Here is a 24939-nt window from a genome sequence, read left to right as displayed (position 1 = left end):
GAAATTGAGTTAGTCATGGATTTCAGGCGAGGGTTGATTGCTATCAATAGGGCCCCCCTGCGTCTGAAGGGGCCCCAGGATTCAGTTGCCTTCGTTTGAATTTTTTTGGGAGAAAAAACTCTCTTTTGAGAATTTGCCATGGAAAGTCATAATTTTGAGTGAAAAATGCTCAAAACCCATGGAATTGACAGTTTGTCATGGATTTTAGGCGTGGGCTGATTGCTCCCAATATAGGGCCCCCTGCGTCTAAAGGGGCCCCAGACTTCAGCTGCCTTCGTTTGAATTTTTCGGGGACAAAATCTTTCTTTTGAGAATTTGCCATGGAAAGTCAAAATTTTGAGTGGAAAATGCTCAAAAGTCCTGTAAATTGACAGTTTGTCATGGATTTTAGGCGCGGGCTGGTTGCTCTTAATAGGGCCCCCTGCGTCTAAAGGGCCCCCAGGCTTCAGTTGTCTTCGTTTGGATTTTTCTGAAAGAAAAAAACTTTTTTTTTTTGTGGATATGCCTTGGAAAATCATAATTTTGAGTGGGAAATGCTCAAAACTATTGGAAATTGAGTTAGTCATGGATTTTAGGTGCTGGCTGATTGCTCCCAATAATTCCCCTGCATCTAAAGGGGCCCCAGGCTTCTGGTGGTTTTGTTTGAATTTTTCCAGAAGAGACATTTTGGACAATTTTTTTTTTTTTTTGTATGTGTATAAGGTTTAAAGTTTCAAAATATATATTTCTTTCTTTCCTCCGGAAAACTTCATCTAGCATATTTCGCACTGTACCGTAACTCAGCACTTTTTCTGAGATCGGAGAATTCCCGCTTTTTTCTTCAAGGTCGTATTTTGTCCCTGAGAAAGTGGGGTGTTAGATAAGAAGTAACAAAAGGAAAGGCATTTTTATGGCACTAAGACAGGGGGGTTGGGTTGGGTTGACCTTGGAAAATCGCCGCGAGAACTGTTCTGTCCGGTACATTTCAATCCAATTCAGTAGTTCAGTCAGTGAGTGTTGTCTTTGTAACAGTGTTCAGAATCTTGCTAGTTTAATGAAAGAAAAAAGCATTTACAAAAATAAAACAGCCGCCCTGGGATTTAGGTGAGCAATCACACTTTTTTTTTCTCCAATGCGTTTTCCTTTTTGGTCATAAGTTTAAAAACGAAATTGTTTCAAAAGAGTCGGGAAAAGTTCTTTTTGAGGCAATGCTCCTACGCAACATTCTTTTTACGATGCTGAATTTTTCCTGCGGCCGAGCAGGGCTGCGGAGTCGGAAGGAAAATGGTTGACTCCGACTCCAAGATTTTGAAACATCCGACTCCGACTGCGGCTTTTTTATTTTTTTAAATTTATTTTTTCAAATCCCCCCTTATGGGAAGGGGGGAAAACTCCTAAATAGAGATTCAAATATTAATTCCTTTTTAATGAAATTTTCGCGTTGTATTTTATTGTAAACCTAAGATGCATACAACGTTAGAAATTCAATATGAAAATCAAATTATCCGATAGGTGCGATTTCTAAAGTAAGATTACTAAAAAGTCCCATTTTTTAAAAAAATGAAAAAGATTAATTTGCTCCCCTTTAATGTTTAACAGATGCTGATCAAATCATGTGCTTTCAATTTCTGAAAGCACTGAGAAGAGTGAAAGAGTTTTGAAAGAAAAAAAATTTTTTTTGCTAAGTCAAAAACTTTTCTTGAGAGGTGGCACCCCTCCCCTTCCCTCCCGGGTGGCACTCATCTGGTGGGTGACACCTCAACTTAATTTCAGAGTTTATAAAAATTGAGATTCTTTAATTCTGAAAAAATTCCCCAATAATAAATCTTAAATTTCATCTTAAAAATTTCAACAAAAATATTGCACTATATTGCGGAGAGAGGTCGTGTACATGTACGTCTCGATTAAATTTTACACAAAATGCGGCGGTATACAGCTTTGTACGAATAGCTGTAACTATACCTACATTTCTTGGCTCAATTTTTAATTTTAATTTTTTAATTGACGGCTTCAGAATTAACCTTAATATGAAGATTTTAGGATTAATTATAATTACTGAGTGTTGTAAGAGATAAATCATATACTAATTTTATTTTGTACTTTTCAGTGTTAACCAAGCTTTCTTAGATAAAATTTTTAGAATAAAAAAATATATTTAGGGGGGAGTGTTGTACCTTGGGGCACTGCTAATTTCTAAGAATCTATTTTTAGCAGCCATGTTCTTATAATCTCTAATAGTAACCTTTCACCCTAAATGGTGCCATAGTAAAAATCAGCATCAAATGAGTAAAATTGGCGATTTTGTGAGAGAAAGAGAATTTCATGACTCAAAAGTAAATATTTTCTTCCTTTTCATTTCATTTTTCGTCTTTGTATGTATTTGTAAATTTAGTCAACTAAATTTTATTCTGTTATAAAAGAGAAGTACTTTCATTATTTTCTCATAAGCAAATTATTTATAGTGCTTCTAGATTGACCATCATTTTGGTTTTCATTAAACCACGTGGTGATTGTACCTTGGGAAAGCCGAACATTTTGTACCTTAGGACACGTTCCAAGGTACAACATATGCATGGTTCTTAATATTTAAGATATGTTTAGGAACATGGAACAATGTTCTAATCTTATATGTAGTCTTTTAAACAACTTTTTCTTTTCTGGTGCAAAATTGGTTCAAGTATAATAAGGCTGTTTCCTGAATCATGAAGACTTTCCCATAGAACAACAGGATGTGTCCCAAGGTACAATAGGATGTTGAACCTTGGGGTAGCTTGGAACTTATACTTTAAATGGCTGGCAACATTTTATTTTCAAATTGTCTGAATTAAAAAATATATATTCTATAGAAGTATGTTGGGCTATTTTAATGTGACTTTTAGATTTTAAATTTGATTCAAATAATTGACGTTAAAAATTAAAATATGAAAAGTGTTCCAAGGTACAATATTAACCCCTATATTTTATCGGATCTTTTGTATTTGTGCTTTCGTACCAACACTCTTTTGAATTTACCAAGCACCCTGAGAAGTTTCTCGACTTGCTCGAGCGATACATGCATTCCTTTTACTATTTTATAACAGAGATCGAGGTAAAAATTATATTATTTTTATTTCAAAGTGATTATTTAGAAAATGTTAGGCAACAAAATTGATTGCTGACAGTTGCTATCAGTTAAATTAAGTTAGAAAATAAGCAAACTAGGAGACGGCGTAGGTAGCTGTTACAGAAAGTTAGATAAACAATCAAGCCAGCTGGTTGCCACAATGAGTTATTTTCTTATTAGTAGGTATTTATACATGTAATCAAATTAATTGGTAGTTAATTTTTCAAAAAATGCAATTAGAGTCAGGGAAAATTAAAGGAAAAAAATGAAACCCGGAGTCGGAGTCGACATGTTTTCGAACGACTCCGACTCCTTTACCCTAAAATGAGCCCGACTCCGACTCCACAGCCCTGCCGCCGAGTAATGATTATTCCACAGCTGTTTTTTTTGTTTGCAAGTTTTCCGTAAAAAAAAATGCTTTCTTGCGCACAAAAGTAAATTTTTATAGTTTGTTTTCAACTGCCGCGTAGAGTGTTTAAGTAGTTATATCATATTAAACCAAGATTTGTGTTCCTTGAATAGAAGACATGATTTTTCTTAACAGAAGTTTCTGATATTCGCTGATGTTTTTTTCCCACGTTTCTGAGTTAACGTAATGGTGTTATTTCGGTCAAGTTGATACATTGCGTTTAGATCTAGTTGAAACCGAATTATACTTAGGCTCACAAATTTTAATGGTTATTTTCTTTTTCCAGAAAGGCTTAGAAATGACCCCCCCCCCCTATACACACACACACACACACACACAAAAAGAGCATCCAGGATTCGCATTTGAATTTCGACTTCTTGAATTCAAATTACGCTTTTTACAATCATGAATTGCGATAAGTACCTACACGTTGGGTTTCTTGTTTCTACAAATGGAAGAGAATGGAAATGGTAAAGAACGTTACACCCGTCATATTATGACTTTGGATTTTCTAGAATTGGTAATACGCATTAGCGGAGTACACGGGGGGGGGGGACAAGGGACACTTGTTGACCCGGGCTCGAGCCTGATGGGGGCCCAAATAGTAGGGGTAAATAATATGGAGAGGGTCCGTAAAAGTTTTATTTGTTTTATTTGTGATGGGTCCCAAAATTTCTGTACACCCTCCTGGTAATACAAGACGTATCCACAAAAAAGAAATGGTGATTCGGATGCGGTAATACAGATGAAGAATTAATAGCCCATATCTGAGATGGGAATTAGTAATCTTTAAATTTTGTATTTAGATGAATTTTTGCTGTTTAATTTCATCTAGATAAGTTTTTTGTTCTGAAATACTTTATTTTACGCAAAAAAAGCCTTTTTTAAATGTCAAGTCTGCTTGAGCTAAGCCTCAGACAGGGGCGGTATTTTCAGCATTTCGTTTGGGGGGTCGATTTTCTTGAACAGGATTTTCCTCAATATGGTATAAAATACATATTGGTTAACAGGAAGTGATAATAAAATGGTTTTAATGTTAAGAATAATAAGGCAATTTTGATGTTGAGAGCGAGACACAAAAGTTATCTTTCAAATGACTGACCTGATTGAAACAGTCAAAAAACAATGGAAGCAAGAAAGTTATGTAAAAAAAAACACATTTCCTTCAGATTCCTCTCTGTAAAATAACCAAGAAAACTTTTTAAATTGGTATTTATTTTGCGTCATTAAAAAGTATAGTCGCACAATTCACAAAACAGTTCTTCTTCCCTCATGCTATAAATTTAACTTATAAGTGTAATATTTTCTTTTTTGTTTTCTGTAACCGATCTACGTACGTAATATTGAACTTAAGACCAATGATAAATGTATCTCATTAAATCCTGTCTCAATTTCTTGAGAAACTGAATTGATCATTTTGTTCGAAAATTACTAAGTTTCAATTGTCAATCCAAGAATTATGATTAACGGATTGAAAGTTTTGTGATAGAGTGTAGCATTGTTCAAAAAACGCTCCGCAGTATAAGTACAGTAAACAAAAATTCAAACAAAGTCATACCTATCAAAATGACATCAGATTTCCTATCATTGAAAAGGTCGCTTTCCAGTAATTCAGGGGACTTATATAGATTTAACTCTTGAATACCATCGTGTGTCACTCAGATATTGTCAAGTAAAGAGCACCAAGATATATTTGTAGACGTGAAAGTATTTTTTGATATAGGATGTTTTTCAAAAAGAGCATAGCTTTACAAAGAGTTTCTAAGAAAGCATATAATACATCGAGTTACTAAAATGTGTTTCTAGTACAAGGAGTCAATGAATACTTACTAATTAAACATTAAAATATAACATGAGCATTAAAATTTATGTAAAATATCATGGAGTTTACGCGTAAAAATTGCGCAGTCTCAACACTGTACCGCATAACATAGACTACTCATTTTTGACATATTTAACTCATATGAAGAGACTACTTCTTTAGTTAAGGAAAATAATTATTCTAAATCAGTTTTTTCTGTTCTGAAAATGCAGGCAAATGATTTTATAAGTTATCTTAAATGAATTGACCATTTTTTATTATTCTGAGTGAAAGATTTGGGAGTGCAACCGCCCCTTTCACCCCCCCCCCCTCCCTATTTGCCGCCCCTGGCCTCAGACGATTTGTAACTGTGACAACGAAAATTTTGCTCTCTAAATAAATAATAAAAACAGCCATCGCCATGGTAATCTGAAAAATCAGAGCAACATCAACTTTGGTCAAGTAAATAATCAATAAGCAATTCGTGATTGCTCAAAAAAAAAAAAAATTAGTTTGAATTTTTGGCATCTTGAATTCAAATTATGTTTTTCGCAATCACGAGCGTGTATGTTTGTGTAGGCGCATGTGTGTGGGTGCGTGTGTGTGTATGTATGCATGTGTGTGCGTGTGGTGTCTGCAGTGCTGTGTGTGTAGGCGTTCGTGTGTGTTTATGTAGACATATGTGTTTGTGTCTGTGTGCAGGCATGAGTTTGCGTATGTGTGTATGTAGACATATGTGTTTGTGTGCAGGCATGAGTGTGTGTGTATGTGTGTAGGAGTGTGTGTTTGTGTCTGTGCGCAGGCATGAGTGTGTATGCGTGTGTGCCTTGAGACGGTTTTCGCAAAAGGAGCAGCATCGTGAGGCCGGTCGACGCGACGGTGGTGCTGGCAGAGAGTGCTGGCGGGAAAATAAAATCAGCGTAACGCCAAAAACAGTCAAATGAGAACAATAAGCAATCGTGATTGCTCAAAAAAAACCCCCTCAAATGAATGAAATTACTCTAGAAACATTTCAAAGAGCGTAATTCGGAGAAGATAGTCATACTTTATTTAACTAAATCAAATTTACTTTTAGCATCTCACTCGAACAAAATATTTTGTGAGAATCTTCTTTCAAAACAACCCTAAAAAACTTCATTTCGCTTATTACTTCAGCACAACAGTTTATTCTTTTGTGTATCTACTTGACTCACGTTAAGTATAGTTAATAAATTTCGAGAAGAAATTTAAGATATTATTGTTGCAAGTACATTATCTCTACAAAGGTTTGAAATCATTATTTAATAAGAAAATGGTGCTTGCATCCGATGAAATTTTGATTTGGTATGTAACCCTCGTAACGAAAAATATAAAATAACAAATATAACAAAAATCAAAATGTAAAATGTGTCTAAACTATAACCGGTCTAGCCTATTAAGTTATCATTTAAGTATGGATTTCATTATACTGTACAATTTTCAAGAAAGAAACAAAAGCAAATCTCTCACGAAGGTTTTCATCAGATTTTAAATATCCCGTACAGTTTGTCTACTGTTGTATTTTTGAAACTATACAGTTTCGAAAATTGGGAAGGAGGGGGGGGAGGAGGAATTGATCTCTATCTATTGTTTTTAAAAAAAATCGATTAAAGGCAATCCCAGAGCTCCATTCCTTACCCTAACGTCAATAAATATGATCTATAATCGTGTTTTTAGGACTTAAATTTCAACAACTTTCCGCTGAGACCACTGCACCCAGGACCGGATCTGTAAATTTCGGACCCCCTACAACAAAATTTGTAGGGCCTCAGAGGCCAGCAGTGTATATTTGTAACGTTAATAAGTCTTAGAGTGCTAGATTTTTTCAGTTTTTTCTTCAATTTCTTGGGCAGTAAAAAGACCAGGTGCACCCCCGCACTACGGGGTCTGCGGGTGCGCAGATCCGGACCTGCCTGCAGCTGCACCTTTGTGCCCCCTAACATCATCAAAGAAAGTCTAAAACTGCGTTTTTAAAACTACGAGTTTAAATTTTTTCCCGGGGGAGAACCTTCCCCCGGACCCCCCTCTCTCCTTAATTTTCCTATCCAATTAAAGGTTCTCTTTCTCCTCTCTTTTTTTCTGGGCCAAATGAAAAAAACCTCCCGCCCCTAAGATTTTTTTTTTCTCTGTGGTTGCGCCACTGAATGATGCGCATTGAAAAACAGGGGAAAGCTGCGATTTTGCTAGATGGTCTGAAATCGGGGTTCGGATCTTACACCCTGCACTACCTAAATGACCAAAAAACAAAGACAAAATTTTTCGCAGTAAACTTTTTTTTGTCAGAAATATCGTTGTTTTTCCTTTTTAAATAAGAATACCCCCCCCCCCCAAAGCTTGTTGATTCAAAAAAATATGATTTTTTGCATTGTAAATATAGGAAACCATATCACTTTCGTTGTGTCAATTAAAGGGGGCCTCCGGATAGGTTGCGCCTGGGGCCCCAAAATAGCATGATCCGCCACTGACTTTGATCTAATGATGCGATAAATAATGCATCATAAAATATTATTGATTTAATTTCAATTTATTGCTGCTCCACTCATATTAGTTATAGCGTGATGTTATGTAGCCTACAGCCTTCTTCAATAAATGGACAATTCAACATAAAAAGAATTTTCCAATTCGAACCAGTAATTTCTGAAATTAGCGCGTACAAAAATCAAACTCTTCAGCTTTATATTATTAGTGTAGATGATAATTTTGTACAGAAAGGGGAAATCATTAAAACGTAAAATTTTTAAACAGTAAGTGTATTTCGACTTTTTTTTTACTCTAGCAATGGTTTTTAGAGTTATGTATAATGCCAAATTTCATCAAAAAAAAAAAAAATGTATACTAGAATAAAATGTAAACAAAAAATTATGTCTATAGTTTGGCTCTGATAAGCTATGACCTTAACAATGTTTAATGGAAGGCTAATTGGCGTTGATTTCCCGGCAGTTTTATGAAAGTATTCTAACTCCATTCCGCGCCAATAACTTGACCCTTTTTTACTGAACTCCCTAAGAAGAGGTAAACATTGTCACGGTTATAGCTCAACTCACCAGAGCTGCTTTATCAGGGGTGGATACACACTGCTATTTTAGAGGGGGGTTCACGCTGAAGAAGGAAACCCCATGACCTCCTCCCCCCTCCCGCAAACGAACTTACAGTTTGGGCCCGAAAAATTTCTGAAACTGCTTAAGTGTTAATAAAAAGCACCAAATCGGCCAGGAATAAGACATAAACCTTACAAATAAATTTCACAAGCAATGAAAAGAAGTAGTATTTCAAATATTTACTTTCAAAAATAACTAATGAATTGAAAGACTACTGAAATCGTTTGCATTTCATTCATGAAGTGTTTGAACATAATATCGACGGATACTGTTGTCGACGATTTACGGGAGGGGGGGGGGTTATGACCCCCATGACCCTCCCCTCGTATCCGCCACTGTGCTTTATAATGTTCAAAATGCTTGGCTCCAAGCATTGTGGATTAGATAGCGGGTTGACTAAGTTAAACATGACGGAATGATTAATTCTTCTCCTTTTGCAGAATCGCATGCAAGAAAGTCTGAAGCTGTTCGATTCGATTTGCAACAACAAGTGGTTCACCGACACCTCGATCATTCTCTTCCTAAACAAGAAGGATCTCTTCGAGGACAAAATCAAGAAGTCGCCGCTCACTATATGTTTCCCAGAGTACACAGGTCAGGACTGGGGTCAATTAAGACTCTAATCTTCTTAGTTAAGACAGCCAAGACCATAAACCTGTAAATTAGCTAGGAACTTTACACCTGAAGTTAAAATCATTAAGACGACAGTCCCTTTAATTAATAGAATTTAATTTAAACTGTAACCATTTGAGACACAAATTGTTAAGTGCTTAGTCATTTAAGTCAGTCCCATTAAAAACATCCCTTTAAGTTGAAGCTATTAAAACCATACACTTGTAAACTAATACCACTAAGATCATAACTCTTTTAAGTTAAGACCGTAATAAAGACCTGATGGTTTAAGTTAAAGCCCTTAAGACCATAGACCTTTTAATTAAAACCACTAAGAGCGCAAGTCTTTGAAGGTAAAATGTATCTTAGTACTTTTACTTCGCACCATTAACATCATAACAAGTTTTGTTTCACCTACATAGGCCTTAAAATAAACCCCATTATGACAGTAATAACCATGTATTTTAAAAGGACCATAAGACTTTTTCTTTGGAGAACCATGATTAAAATTTTAACTCTAAGTTAAATTTATAAGTCCATAACCTTTAAATTAAAAATATTAAGCCCATAACCCTTTAAATAAAAACATTAAGACCCAAGTACTTCAAATTCACTCCATTAAGAACATAACCCTTTAAGTTAAAATTATTAAGACCTTAGATCCCCACGACAACATTATTAATACTATTCAGGTTAAAAACATTCAGATCACATATTTTTAAATTATCCTATGATAAGACCGTAACCAATTAAAGTCGAAATCGTTTGGACCACAGCCTTTTTAATTAACTCATTAAGACCATAACCCTTTTAGGTAAAACGAATTAAGACCTTAGTATTTAACTTAACACCGTTAACAATATGATGATTTGATTTAAAACCATTAAGACCGTAGAACTTTCCCGAAATAGAATTATAAACATAAATCTTTAAGTTAAAAATTTTTTAAGACCTGATTGCTTTAACTTCACACCATGAAAAACCATAGCTCTTGCAGCAGCAGCTTATTTACAGCCATTAAGACCGTAGACATTTAAAGAGAACCGCCATTTAGACCTCCTCTAAGTTGAAATCATTAAGACCGCATAGTTTTAAGTCAACCCCTTTAAAATCATAATTCTTCAGAAACAATAATTAAGAATATACACTTTCAAATTAACGCCCAAGAACTTCATAACCCTTCAGAATCATAAAGACTGAAGACACGCAAAAGAACTTGAATTAGTGCAAAAAAAAAATGCAACGCAGGGCAATGCCACACATTATTTCGTTATTTTAATGGATTTTTAGATTTTATTTTAATTGGCGTTTGGGAAACTATTTAGGTACATGCATTTACACTAGATTACGTAGTAACTGCTTACGTGACAATGTCAATCTGCATTTTAATGTATTCTTTCGGGAAGTGGCTTTTTTTCTGACTGTCCTCCTAGATATTAAAAAAAAGTTCTGTCATAATTTTGTTCGTGTGTTTATGGTTCTACGATGTCTCAGAGACACCTGATAACTGCCAATTCAGCGGCTAAGCTCGTTTTCTGGGATCAAAAGGACAACGATGAGACGACGATACAAATATTGGCAAAGCATCAAAAGTCAACAAAAACTATTATTTCCAAGCAATTACGGATGACATCATCTATTCACATCAAGGTTATTGCGTCATTAAGCTTAACAGAATCAATCAACCTAACATTTCACAAGGTGCCGAATTTCTCTGAAACATTTCACATCCGAAAGTCTTCCACAAAGTTTAATCCACAACGAACTTCTGGCAAAACAAGTAAATAATTAAAATAGCTAACTCTCATGAAACCTCGACCTTAGGATATTTTTCTTTTTTTTTCACATGGTTCAGTTTAGCACACTATTTAATCTTGAAAAAACTACGTTAGTTCATGAGTTCATATTCACATTTGTGTTGTTGCCTTGCAGGTGCTCAGGAATATGGCGAAGCAGCCGCTTACATACAAGCCCAGTTTGAGGCCAAGAACAAATCCACTACCAAAGAGATATACTGCCACATGACCTGCGCCACAGACACCACCAACATTCAGTTCGTGTTCGACGCCGTCACGGATGTCATCATCGCCAACAACCTCAGAGGATGTGGCCTCTACTGAAGCCGCGCCCCCTATTTCTCTTTGTCTTTCCGCAGCTTTCATCGTCTATATTTTGTCTCTCTCTCTTCTACGCAGAAGATCCTTGAAAAAGTGGGTGTGGCCTACTGTAGGTCACGCCTCATTCCTCGAGCGCACCTCATTTCTGGCTTTTTTATCCCTTGCCTTCTGTTCCTGAGGATGATTCCGAATCTCGAAACTTACCCCGTTTTCTATTGCCATGCTTAATCATTTCATGCCACGCCCAATTCTTTACAGCCACGCCCCACTCTTTCTCTGCGCTTTTCTTAAATGCAGTCTGCAGACTGCACTGAGACATTTTTAATTTATTTCCACGCTTTCATTCCAAGCTCTTAGGCTAAGAAGAGCTCTGTTTGGTCTCTGAACAAATTTTGGTATTGTTACATCAAACTATTTGGTAATTAAATAGATACTAAACAGCGCTGTGAAAAGCGATTTCTTTTGCATTCCCTTTTACAAAATGTACTTTGTTCAGAGTCGATTTCGGAAAGCTAGGTGTGGTATTTTCATTTTCACACCACGTCTGATGCTATGTTACGATGAGAAAGTGGCGATTTTTGGACGACGATACAGTTACTGCCAAAATGTTCTGATGCATTTTTCTTTGAGCTTCATAAAATTTAGTTCTGAAGACGTCGAAAACGTTCACTTATGTTAAAAGAGATGAAGCCCACTAGATGATGTTTTTATTTAGAGAATCAAAACATTTTTTGCACAAAAGCTTTGCTCATTTCGAAGTTTCTTTTGATTCGGATCCTCTTTACTTATCAATGATGGTGGCAGGTCGTTCCAGAGGAGAGTATATTCAGCACATGCTACCACCTGCTTCAATTTTAAATCAACTTTTTAAAGATATATATCGCGAGAATATCTCGGCTTGTTTCTTTTAAGTTCCAAATTCGCTTCCGTGGATGGATGCCCAGGACCGCAAAGACTACGAGCTGGACAGACTTCAGAAGGTGATTTCGGACGACAGCAATTACAAAAGGACTCTGCCACACTTTTCGAGCCCCAAATCTGTGGTGTGACTTTTTGTGGAAAGAAGAGAGTGCTCGTTGTCTTCGGACATGAGGGTCAGTGGAACCATCCACCGGGCCCCATTTTGTTTCTTTTGTGGATCATTGTGCAACCTTCAGTGTAAATGTTTATGTCACCGGAACACTGGATAGATAAAAATAATAATAAAATCTCACATCTTCTCTTCGGACAAACTAGTTGGGGAAAGCAGCCAACCCGTAACCTTGATGTCTTTAGTTGGTATCCGTTGGCTCGACCAACTAGCCGGGAAAGCTCGGTAGCCACGCAGTTGGCTTTATATGTGTTTCTACTCTACCATCAGGACTGGTAGGCAACTAGTTTCTAGGGCCGATGCAGACGACCCTTCTTTACTGGTTCGGACGCACAGACTGTGGACCCTTCGGCGTTCGAAATCAGCTTTCTTTATGTTGTTCTTTTTTTTAAAGTCGGTTTCTCAAGAGGAGAAGACGGAGCACTGAACATAAGAAGATAAACGGTACAGATGAAAAAAATATGAGTACAGTTGTATTTCCGTATTCTATGTAACTGTCCTTTTGAATGGTGGTATATCCTATTCTTGTTTGACTGTTAAGGAGGGTTGCCACAAGCAAAGGCGCCCCCATTTTTATGTTCCTTTTCACTTCATTTCTTCTTTGCGTTCAGCAGCCCATGTTGTTTTCAGAAATAATGATCATTAAACTTTGTTGGATGGCATCTAGTCCAATAATCGTGTCGAGCCGTTTATTGCGGCCGTTCTATCGTACGCAACTTGCGACAGCTTTTCGTTTCTTTAAAACGCACCCCCTATCATTACGGATGAGTCTGAGTTTAGACTTGTGACTGATATCGGGAAGGCTAAGTGAAGGAAGAAGTCAAATCATTAACGTTATCATTCTCAAAACCTCAAAAAAGGGAGGAGGGGAAAGCTTTTTTTAAGCTCGTTCAAGCTCTTCACCAACTAATATGGTTAAGTACTTTGCTTTATAACAGAATCGCTTACTTGTAAAATGTTCATTAACTGTATTCAATGATTAAACGATAATATTCAGCTGGAAAACACAGTCAGACCTAAAATACGGAGCAAAATCATGTAAAATTGTAATGAAAAATGGCAAGGCATTTCAATTTTTTCATGCACCAGGAATAGCTTGAAACAAGTGATTTCGTAAAGGCATTATTTTATTTTTTATTTACACGATTTTTTGCCGTTATTTTCTTCTAATTATTTTTATATCCCATCAAAGATCACCAAATTTATTATTGTTTAAACTCCTGTTTAGCCGTACATGAAATAATTCGCGACTAAAAGAAACACAAAATAAGTGAACAGTTTATTCACAAAAGCTAGCTATATATTAGTTTGTTTTGATTGTCGTTGTATCCCAAATAACTAGTCAGTTTTTACTTCAAACAAAATATTTTAACTTTACAAGTTCAAACTAATATTAACAAATAAAGGATTTCTGCAATTATTGATGCGACAATTGTTTTTAGCTTTAAAACTTCTGACAATTCTTGATTGTCTCATCAAAGTAACAAAGTATCAATTTTCTTTCTATCGATTAAAAAAAACAAAAACAAATAGAATATGCATTCTTTGAATCTAATTTACAATAATCACTCTGATTATTCAATTTTGGAAACTGAGGGGAAATTTCTCTTGTAAATCACACTTTTTCAAAACATTTGAGCATTTTTATTTTATTTTTTAAGGATTTCTATGAAATGCACAAGGGAACCTTGGGCAAGATGACGCGAGGAGTAAAATGAAGAATACCGTATTTAATTTTTTAGACAAAACATTGCAGCTCTGTTCATGGATCGGTAAGAAATTAAGTGCAAGGGAACCTAAAAAACAAATCAAACCTTAGTAGAGTGGTAAATCAGTAATCCAACGTTATCACAAAAATTTGCAAAATATTGCAGACACGTGTTTCGGTGTTACAAGGTTTTTCAATGCAGAGAAGTGTGAGCTTTTGGATGAAAAGTCATCCGAGAAAAGTAACACGGTGAAACAGGAGATAGTATAAATATCAAAAAATAGAAATTAAACAAAACAAAAAAGATAAAATGACACCTGGAGACAAAATTTATTATATAATTCCATCAGGAAAAAACCGTTAAGTAATAAATTTTCCAAGAAAACCCATAAACAATGCAACAAGTCCAAAAATGAAACCACGCTGAATAAATTAGCAATAAATTTACCAGCGGGAAAAACTAGGTATGGAAGCAATGTATCAAATGGAGAAATGCTGGAAAAAAACAGAGTGAAGGATAAACATATTGGAATTAGTTAATCACAAAACGAAATAAGAAAGCAAAAAATGAAAAAAACAAAAGTAAGAAATGTACGACGTTTACATAAAAATAATAGAAAAAAATTAAACCAATTTTAACAAAGGAGTCCACACAGAAGAAAAATAGGGAATTGCAGTAAGATCGTTAACTAAATTAGAACGGTTTTCCTCCGGATGTGGAAAGATTCCCAAAAATCAAGATCCAACGAATTGGGGCATTTTTGGATAATTTGATAAGAGTTAAAATCAAAAGGGTGATTCGGCAATACTGGATTTATCGAGCCTTAGGGGTTTGTGTGTCCTTAAAATATTTCTTTCTTAGAGTAATAGAGCTTGAACGACCTTTATATTCACTCTACGTCATTGAAATTAAATTTTCGGTTAGAAGAATAGGAATTTAACAGATATACGCTGCAACTAAAAACCTATTCCTAGCCCAATTACTATCATTAATGTTTCGTATCTGCGAAATCTTAAAATTCTTCATAAAACATTAACTCATTTTTGCTCAATTTTGAACAAATTTTTCCCAAAGCGGATTGCAGTTTTGAACGAGACTGATAAATGACAAGATTGGGAAAATGATAGGCAATAAAAATGAGACATTTAAGTCGCTGTAGTAAAAAAACCTTATAATTAAAAAAAGTCTATCGATTTTCTTCATATAACTGACAAACGCTTCGGTAAAACAAAATTTAAAATTATGAAGGGTAAAATGAACCTGAAACCAAGTAGAAGTTTTGAAAATTTACTGTAACTCGAATCAACTCGGCAACAACAAAGATATGAATAGTTATAAGCATACTTTTCGATTACTTTCGTACTTAAGCTAGGCATTGTTTCATACCACAAATATTTCAGTTTGTAGGTTTTTTCATACAATTTTCAACACGATGAAAATAAACAGCAAATGCTTAAACATATGTCATAGAATTAACTTTTTTCTAACGTGTAATATGCCTCTTATCGAGTTATAAATTTTATATTTCTAAAATATTTACCTAAAATAAAATTTAAAATATTAATACTAGCAAAACAATAATAGTTATTTCTTACAACAATAATTATTTTTTAAATGCATCATACCTGAAATATTAATGTTATTAATTAATACAAGTAGTACAACAACTTTAGATATTTCCTATTTCAATCATTCCTAAAATGCAAAAATTATTATATTAACAATAATTTAGTTACCTGGTAATTTTCATGTGTTTAAAGTTTATTGCATTTAAACGATTCGTTAATTTTTTTTATTTTATTTTACGTATCTTAAAATTTCGGAAGCTATTTTAGGCCATTTCAAATGAAACTTTTCTTTTAAAACGAGTTTAACATATTTCCAGTTACTCCTACAATCTGAAAGCAAAGGAATATATTTCCAGTTATGGATTAATAAAGAAGGTTGATGTGTTGTTAAAAAAAAGTATCTTTTAAGCGTTAGTACTTTTGTGAAGTGGCCAAAAGCGTCCAATCTAAGGTCACATCCAAGTGCAAAAGTTTCAGTTGTTTCTCTATTATAATATCATAATGTGCTATGAAATTAAGAGTTTGGTCATTTTCGCAACAAATTTTTATTCAGATGCGAACAAAAAATAATATAAAACGCATACAAAAAAAAAAATAAATAAATAAATAAAAAAAAATAGAAGAGGGACATTTTAATCAGTTTCAGTTGTTTGATGCAGATACGGTGCAACCCCAAAGCATGAGTTTTGGAAAATAGTTGAAAAAGTTTCTTAAATCTTTAGCGAACTTTTTGACTGGAAAAATTATTTTTAAACAGAAAGCTTTTGAAGATATACTTAACTTTATACGCAACTTTCCATCTCCATAAATCTGAAAATGAAAATATTCAATCTACTTCTAAATACCTTTAAATTAAAGTTGTAATGTCTCTCCTAATTCTTAAATCTTCAGAGAAATTTATCACTCCATATTAATTCAGATGAAAAGCTATTAAAAATTATACCTTACAATACATGCAACTCTCGAGTTTCTTAAATCTCAGAAATATATTAAATCTACACCCAAATACCTTTGAAATAAAGCTGAGCTAATATCTCTTCGACAGTTGAGAGTATCCATGTTGAGAAAACCTTTCCAGTCCAGATAGGATACTCAAAGTTTATACCTAGTTATAAAAACAACTTTCGACAGAAATATATTGATTATGCTCCCAAATATCTGTGTAAAAGTTGTGATGTACCTTTAAAATAAAGCTGTTTGTATATCTAGCTATACAAACAGCTTTCGAAATTCTTTAATCTCAGAGTGACAATATCAAATTTACTTCCAAATATACGTAAAACAGGTTGCGATCTACCTTTAGAACAAAGTTTGTTTGTATACCTAGCTAGACAAGCAACTGCCAAACTTCTTAAACATCAAAAGTGAAGATATTAAACCCACTTTCTCAAATACCTTTAAAACAAAGTTGAGATATCTTTTCAGTTCTTTAGAATTCACAAAATTACTCCATTTTAGAAGAATTCAATTGGGTGGTTCTTTATGTTGTATTTATTGATACACGACTTCTAAAGTTTGAAATGAACCAATGTCATGTTTTCCTTCACTATCATTCCGATAATTTCCAGAATCAAAGTTGATCTTAATAGTAATTCGATTTGGAATTTGTATTGAATAATGCCTGATTGGAAAACTTGAAAATCAAATGCTAAATATTCAGACTAGAAAATTCATCAATAAAACATTTTTTATAAGAAATGGTAGTTTTTAGTTTCAAGCAGGAGTTTTTTTTTTTTACTATTATTTATTTATTTATTTTTCTTTTGTAAAAATGAGTTTTTATTTTATGAACGAATTCGCAACTCCAATAAACTATAGGGGGAGCTGCAGCCACTGTCTAATGGCGGATGAAAAAGGTAAAACGAACAGATGCCGTAACTTATAACTTGCTTTGAAGTTTAATGAATGACAGTAATATTTCATCGTGCTTGTGGGAAATTTTCTTTTCTATTCCTCTGAAATTACATTACACCATAAACTTTCTGAAGCCTGTAATTTTCTCCAAAGATAACACGTGGAACGGAATGTTATGCCTTTTTCTTTAGTATTGTTAATCACCGCAAGGTAGCGTATTCGAGCTCTGGAGTTGCGAATATTTTTCACTTTGACTAACTTACATTTGGTATAAGTTCTTATTTACAGGTTTAAAAGAAAGAAAGGGGAAAGAAAACAAGGTTTTCAACTGCATTAAATAAACTTTACTGTTAAAACAAATGTTCTTTAAAAAATTATCAACCAGAGAAAGAAAATTTCATTTCTGAAACTCAATGCAATAGAGTCATCAGTCTCATCAGTTCTTAACAGTTAGAACTTAAATGTTTTTTTATATTTACCGTCTGCCGTTTTATGAAAAAAAGAAGCCCCCTCCGAATTGTCAAAAATTACAGAATCCCTTTTATCGTCACAGGTTTTCTGTTTCATCAGATTTTATACAGTTGGGGTTCTGCTGTATCTGCCGAAAGTACACTGCACGTACACTATTACATGCTTCTAACCTTCTCTTCCAATGGTTTAAAAACAACTAAAGTGATTACGTTTTGTCAAAAATTTTAATCGTCACTCTACGTAAAGAAATATGAAATCTACTATCTACTAGCGATGAAGATACACTAAAAATTTGAATATAGGATATAGAGCAGCTCTAGAGTGATGACATCTGATTGGAATAGTATGTCGCTTTTTTTTCTAGATCATTTATTTATTCAGTTAACTTCAGCAAACTTCCTATTGGATTTCAAAGTCAAATATATCTTTACGCACAGGTATCGAACTTCGAAATGAGAAACATCATTGTTATAAGAGCATAAAAACGATAATTGAGTTGTTTCCGAAATTTTAAAAGTGTATTTTTTTTTCTGAAAGAGCATGCTTAAAAACATTGTATTTAACCATTTTTTAAATGACTTGACAAAGTTCAATATTTTTTAACAATTATTTTAATCGGTGTGCAGATTAAAATTCCTTTTTAGGCTTCTGCACATGACATCACAAATGATGAAATACTATTCACTGATGCCATTAGCGCACAGCGCAAGTTATCATTTTCTGGCAATGCCGTTGACAGCAAAGCATAAACATTCAACACGCCAAAGTCCACCACGTGTGACTTTTATAATGACCAGGCCTTATTTCAAAAATCTGACAACAAAAGAAATTAAATAAAAAATAACTGTTAAGAAAATAAAGTTTTTTTTTTTTTTTTGGCTCCATGTTATTATTATTATTTTATTTATTTATTTATTTATTTATTTATTTTTTTTTTTTTTTTTTTGCTGTTTCTATCACTTTCAGTGACTAAAAGCAGTACTTTTTACTGATGGACACAACCCCATTCTGCGCTTTAATATTGCTGATTTTATCAATTATTTATTTTTCTCAGGTAAAAATGATTTCATTTCATATGAGACTATTAATTTACTCTTGCATCTTACATTAAGAACAGAAGTTTCTTTACTTGTGTATCAGTTGCATTAAGGCATCAAAATGTTGATTTTTTTTAATAAAACACGGATACTTTTCAAGAGTTAGCATACATTAGGACAGAGATTCCCAAAGTGGGTGCCGCGCTACCTGAAAGTCGTAGGCAGAAGCGAGAGTTTCCGCGAATTGTCCATTGTATCAATGTACTATACAATGTAAAAAGAGATAGACTAGGGTGCCGTAAGAAAATGTTAATTAAACAAATATAGGGTATCTAGAAGTTGTTATAAATTTAAGCAATAAAATTTTTCAAAAAAAAAAAAAAAATGTTTAGATTTAACCAGGGCCGCAGAGAGCCAAGAAGGGTCCCTTGTTAGTTGTGTCGCCGGGTCCCCTCCCCCGCCCCCCCCCCCCAAAAAAAAGAAAGAAAAGAAAACTTGAAAAAAGAAAAAGAAAAACTCAAAACTGCTTACTAGAAAACAATTAACTCTATTTTAAGTGCCACAATATAAGTACCAAAAGAGTCAATTTTACACTATCTTAAACTTTTCGCTTATTGGGAGTTCTTTTTCTTTTTTCCTTTCTTTTCTTTTTTTCTTTCTCCCCCCCCCCCCCTTTTTGCATCAGTGTCGCCGGCCCCCTTCAAGGCCTGGGCCCCCCAAGTTGCCGACTAGACTGACATGTCCTCACGTCGGGCCTGGGTTTAACTAAAACTAAACTATCTGAGGACCAATGAAACACTTTAAGTAGGTTTTTATTCTTTTATTTTTCTTCCGTCTTTTCACTCCAGCAGCCATCACGTTCCATAAGAAGCTTTGCTGTAATAAAATATATACTTGAAAAAAAAAAAAAAAAGAAAACATTCAGCCAAGGTGCCAAATTTCTATGGAGTTAGAATACCTTTTTCGTGAGAGAGGTTTCTCACAACTAAGGCTGGCATCATTAAGCCAATAATAACAATTGACCAACTGTGAGTTATCGCGTCATGGGAAATGCAAAAATCTGTCTCTTGACAAAGAATAAAATGCGAGATCTTAGTAGAACTTTTCTCGTGATAACAAAACCTCTCTATTGACTAAGCCCCACTAAATACAATGTACCAAGACACATCACATTCAGAGGCTGCAGTTTCGCCCTTGTTGTGGACTCATCAGTCAGGAATAGTGAATAACCGAGCTGGAGGCAGGCGTCATCTCATTAAAACTGAGAGGGTCAACAAACTGGTAGCTAAAATACATTTTGTTCTCCAGCGAGAGATCACAAACAATGGTGCAGTTCAACTCAAAACTAAAACTATAGTCTCTGGGCTACAATAACCGGGCTCTCGGTTGGTGGTATTAAATTCTGCCTTAGCCCTGGCTTAAGGAGTAACTTACTGTTAAATACAGTAAACTTCAATTATGCTAACCAATTGCGACCGGACCCCATTCGTTTAATCGAAAATTCGGATTATTGTTTTTTTTAATGGGTTTGTTTTAATTAACTACTTCACGCATGCTGAAATTAGGAGAACAAACAGTTTTTTAAGTAAAAGCGTTTTCAATTAAATAAATAAAAAGGCAACTTTCTGACATTTTAAGCTCACTTTTAAACGTTTTACATAAAAAGTACGGTATGTACGTAAAGTACTTTAAATTAAAGTCGCTGCTTATCAATATCTCAAAGCAAACTGTTTGACTAGCTTCGCGGGGGGAATAGCGCGTACACAGAATCCTTATATAGTGAATCTTTTCTTTTTTTTTCTGACATTCTGAAAGTAATTTGGATAAAAGCAGTTTGAATAATGGGGTTGTTTCCTTCAATCAAAAATAGTACTTTTAGTCACTGAAATTGATAGAATAAGCAAAAAAAAACCATGAACCCAGAAAATTCTTTCATTTTCCCAACAGTTATTTTTTAATTGATTTTTTTAAAATGTTCGATTTCTCAAACAAGGCGTGGTCTTGATGACGTCACAAATGATGCTCTTTAACGCATCTTTGTACCACGTTTCCACGTTATGATAATCAAGAAGCGAATTAAAATTGCGCTCTATGCTTGTTATCAACCATGTCGTTGCCAATACACGTGAGTAAAGATGCGAATTAAATATTTTGGTCTGTGAATGGCAACACAGAATGGCATTTCATCATTTGTGATGTCATCGGCAAGAAATGTAAAGAATGATAGCTCACCGATTTAAGTGATTTTTTAAAAATATTAAACTTAAACAAATTATTTAAAAAATAGTTAGATCCTATGTTTTTAAGCTTGTCCTTTCAGAAAAAAATACTTTTAAAATTTTGGAAATGACCCCATTGAAGTCCTACTCTACTTCCAACTAGTTTCTCACTTCTCTCTAGAGCTGCGCAAGTCGGAACAAGCCCACCACTTGCTCACAAAACAGCCGGTTCGCCAGCAACTCCGCGCATACTGCACGTGCAATTGCCAGACTGATAACGAGCAATTTTATCGATTCAAGCTTATGTGTAAGAGATTGGGAGTGAAAGCTCATTGTATGCGAAGTATGCAAGAAAAAAAAACTGTAATTTGTATGCTGCATTAATAATTCTCTACGCCATTCCGAGTTTAGTAAATAAATTGTTAATAAAAATTTTGCGATGAATTATAATTTATTCACGTTAAAACTGAAAAATTTTACACCTCATAAAACTCAGAACAAAAAAAAAACATACAAGGAACAATAAGATAACATAAATAAGTAAATAATTTTTGGTAGATGTGGGGGAAATTCCATAACTCGTACAGAATAAGTGCGTTTTTGAAAAAACGTTTTTAAATTCTTGAGGCACATTGCCTTGTTTTTATTCGCCCTCGTTAATGCAACGAACGTGATATCTACTACCAGGTGTATCAATCATCAATCCTAACGACGATAACTGATTTATCCACCGATAGATAGCGTCACCAGTCTTCACTGCCTCCACAATTTGGGCAGGAGGCTGTAGCGGAAGGAAATTTATTCCAATCTGCTGAGCCCGTGATAAACCACATAGCAAACAATCACAGAACTTTTGAGCCCACAGATTGGAAGATCTCTGGGTGAGCCTGTATGGCATCGAGCTTAAAGACCGAGTCATTTCGAGTCCAAAGTTTTAACCCTCTACGTCCTTAAGCAAAATCACTTACTAAGGAACCACAACGAAAAAAAAAATAAATGGGTATCAATCGCAAGAGCATTTTGAGACCTGTTGTGACTGAAAAATCAATACCCACATCCTTCCATTATCAAAATATATTTGGTCTTAAAGTCAGCCGAAATTTTATGAAAACCACCAAATTATAAGACTTGGCAAACATTTGAAAGTGCCACGCGATTTCACTGTTTGCATGTGGCAGGACATCCATCTGCAAAGTGTGAAAGATGTCTTCCATAACTCACCGAAACTCGCTAAATTTGGCGACTTTTCTCAAAGATAAAGTCCTAGGTAGGTAGGCGACCACTGAAAAGTTTTTCTAAATCATGCTGCATAACAGCATCTCCCAGGCCTACTAATAGGGAATGTGGGAGCAAAGTGAAATAGCAGGGAAAAGTGAAATAGGGAAATATTTACTCCGCTTATAGCGCTACTTCCCGAGAAATATTTTAGCTATGTAGTAAGATATGTAATCTATTCCTGTCAGGAAAAAATTAGCTCTGAATACCAGAGCATAAAGAAATTTTCAAAAATGGATACTCCAATTGCAATATTTTGTTTTTGATCGATTGAAAAAAATCCAAATGGTTTTGGATCAAAAGCACCTGGAGATGGCATTTTAGATACCAACCGAATTTTTAAGCTTTAGTTACTTAAAGTTAGACATTGGAATGCTGACCGAATTTATTCCAGCAAACTGAAAAGACTTGGCTCTGAATCATGGTTTGGTTATGCAAGACCGCCTTACTCAAAGCGAACACTAGAGGAGGTTAATGAATTGCGGTGGGTCTCATCACTCACCATACTCACCTGACATTATATTACGTGATTTCTCTTTTTTCGCGATTGCTATAAGACAAAAATAAATAAATAAATAAATATAGACTGATATCCAAAATGCCATCTTCTGGCATTTTGCTCCAATATTAACTATTTTTATAGATTCACAATTGAAAATTTGCCCATTAAAGGCCCATATTTGGAATAATGACTTTATTTGCATCATTGATTGAAAAAAAAGGCCTGTTGAAACTTTTTTTTTGCTTAACAAAAAAGAAAAAAAAAAAAAAAAACAGACATTGCTTTCCGATTTCCGCAATGATTCCTTCCTCCAATTTCAGCATTAAGATTGTTGCTCTACGTTTTAAAAACCGAAATTATTTGAAATACTCCAGTAGCAGTAAAAACGCATATAAAAAGTTTCATGGTTGAAAACTTACAGATTTTGTCCGTTCTTCCATCGACAACAAGGAGAGTCGTATAGTGCAGCTCTGGTTAGTTCAGCTGTAACCTTGACTATTTTTACCTGTTTTAGGGGAGTTTAGTGAAAAATAGACGCGTTGTTGGCTCAGATTTTAGTTGGAAAATTTTTGAAAAACTACTAAGAAAGTTTCTCAACTCAACTTAGCGCCAATTACCCCTCCCTATTTACCGAAACAGAGGTAAACATTGTCAGAGTCGGAGCTCAACTTCTTTTAGAGCCTCACAATACACCTGTTATCTACGCAGGCGGGCGTCGTTTACACTCTTAGACCATTAAGAGATAGACGAGCCATTCCATTCAGTCGCTATTGTATGCGCTGATGCAGGAGTAAGGGCGAAAAGTTTTACGACCCGGGGAGAAGATCAAACAGTTTCGCCGCTCTCTACCACGTGATTCGGTCATTTGGATTTCAGCGTTTTCTTCCCATGTCTCTATTCTAGTAGGAGAGAGTCCAACTGAATAACATGCCGTATTGTTGTGCACACAATTGCAATGAAAAAGCATGTGTTGGAGTACGAACCTGAAGAAAATCATATATATAAACTAACAAAATTAATAACCGAAAAATATTTAAGGATACGAATGTATCATTACGTAAAAAACATCAATGAATCCCGAAGTGCACCAAAAGTACGCAGCAAATGCACAAAACTAATCTTGTTCAAAAACCAATAACTGGAAAATAAAAAAAAAAAGAAATTTTCTTGAATCTTGTGTTACAATTAATTTTATTGCCACAACATTTTTTCTCTAAACAATTATAAACGTTGAAGAATATTAGAGGAGCTAATGGTATTCGAAAGTTGAAAGAATTATAATGGAAATTGAGAAGTATTTCGATAAAAAATAGCGTCTAACTTAGCAAAAAAAAAAAGAACGAAAGAAAAAGATATATATATATATATAAATGGATGTATGTTTGCGTGTGGGTAAGTGTTTGTTCTTTATACAAATACAAAATTTGCGTGGGAGTTTTACCAAATTTGGCACACAGGTTTTACTTTTAAATGCATTTTAGGTATCACCTTCCAAAAGAGCGTCCCCATACGCAAACGCTTCCCCCGTAGTGATGTCAGTGCATTTTAGACATGAAATATGATTTTAAACATATCTGAATTTCAGTATTTACATTTTTCAGTGACTCTTAATGGCATTTCGTGTATAAATCCACCCCTCCCCCAGAAGGGTATCAACTGGGGGAGGGAGGGGGATTCAAACAATTGTTTTATAAAAACCTTTTTTTCCCCTGTCCTATAAGACAAAATTAACACTTTTTTCATCTCACTAACCACTTTTACACGCAATAAAACAATTTACGCTATGAATGCACTTCTCTATAAAATCAGCCTATCTCTAACTTGTAAACTGTACGGGAAATTGCATTTCGAATTTCGTAAATATACCTTTTTTAATTCCGAACCCAAAATATTAAAAATATGTTTAGAGTAGCTAAAATTTTCGCGATTAACGAGCGATCCATATTTTTTGAAAGAAAAGAAAAAAAAAAAAAACTTAGCTGAATAAGGAAAATACAAACAAGATTCAAACACATAATTTAGAGGGGGGAAATTGCAAAATTTTTTTAGCCTTTCTTTAATTTATTTTTGAAAATTT

General features: G+C 34.5%; 1 protein-coding gene across 1 annotated transcript in view; it reads left to right on the top strand.

Moving 5' to 3' along the window:
- LOC129229895 (guanine nucleotide-binding protein G(o) subunit alpha) overlaps window positions 1-12346 on the top strand; it is a 118534-nt gene extending 106188 nt beyond the window's left edge. The window contains exons 6-7 of the mRNA XM_054864276.1: window positions 8849-9002; window positions 10953-12346. Of these exons, the coding sequence (XP_054720251.1) occupies window positions 8849-9002; window positions 10953-11140 (342 nt within the window). The 3' untranslated portion in view covers window positions 11141-12346. The remainder of the gene's footprint in view (window positions 1-8848; window positions 9003-10952) is intronic.
- The last annotated feature ends 12593 nt before the right edge of the window (window positions 12347-24939 follow it).

The sequence above is a fragment of the Uloborus diversus genome, chromosome 9 (assembly GCF_026930045.1).
Source record: "Uloborus diversus isolate 005 chromosome 9, Udiv.v.3.1, whole genome shotgun sequence".
Classification (NCBI taxonomy): Eukaryota; Metazoa; Arthropoda; class Arachnida; order Araneae; family Uloboridae; genus Uloborus; species Uloborus diversus.
Note: the sequence above shows the minus strand (reverse complement) of the source record. Positions and strands in the feature narration are given on the sequence as shown.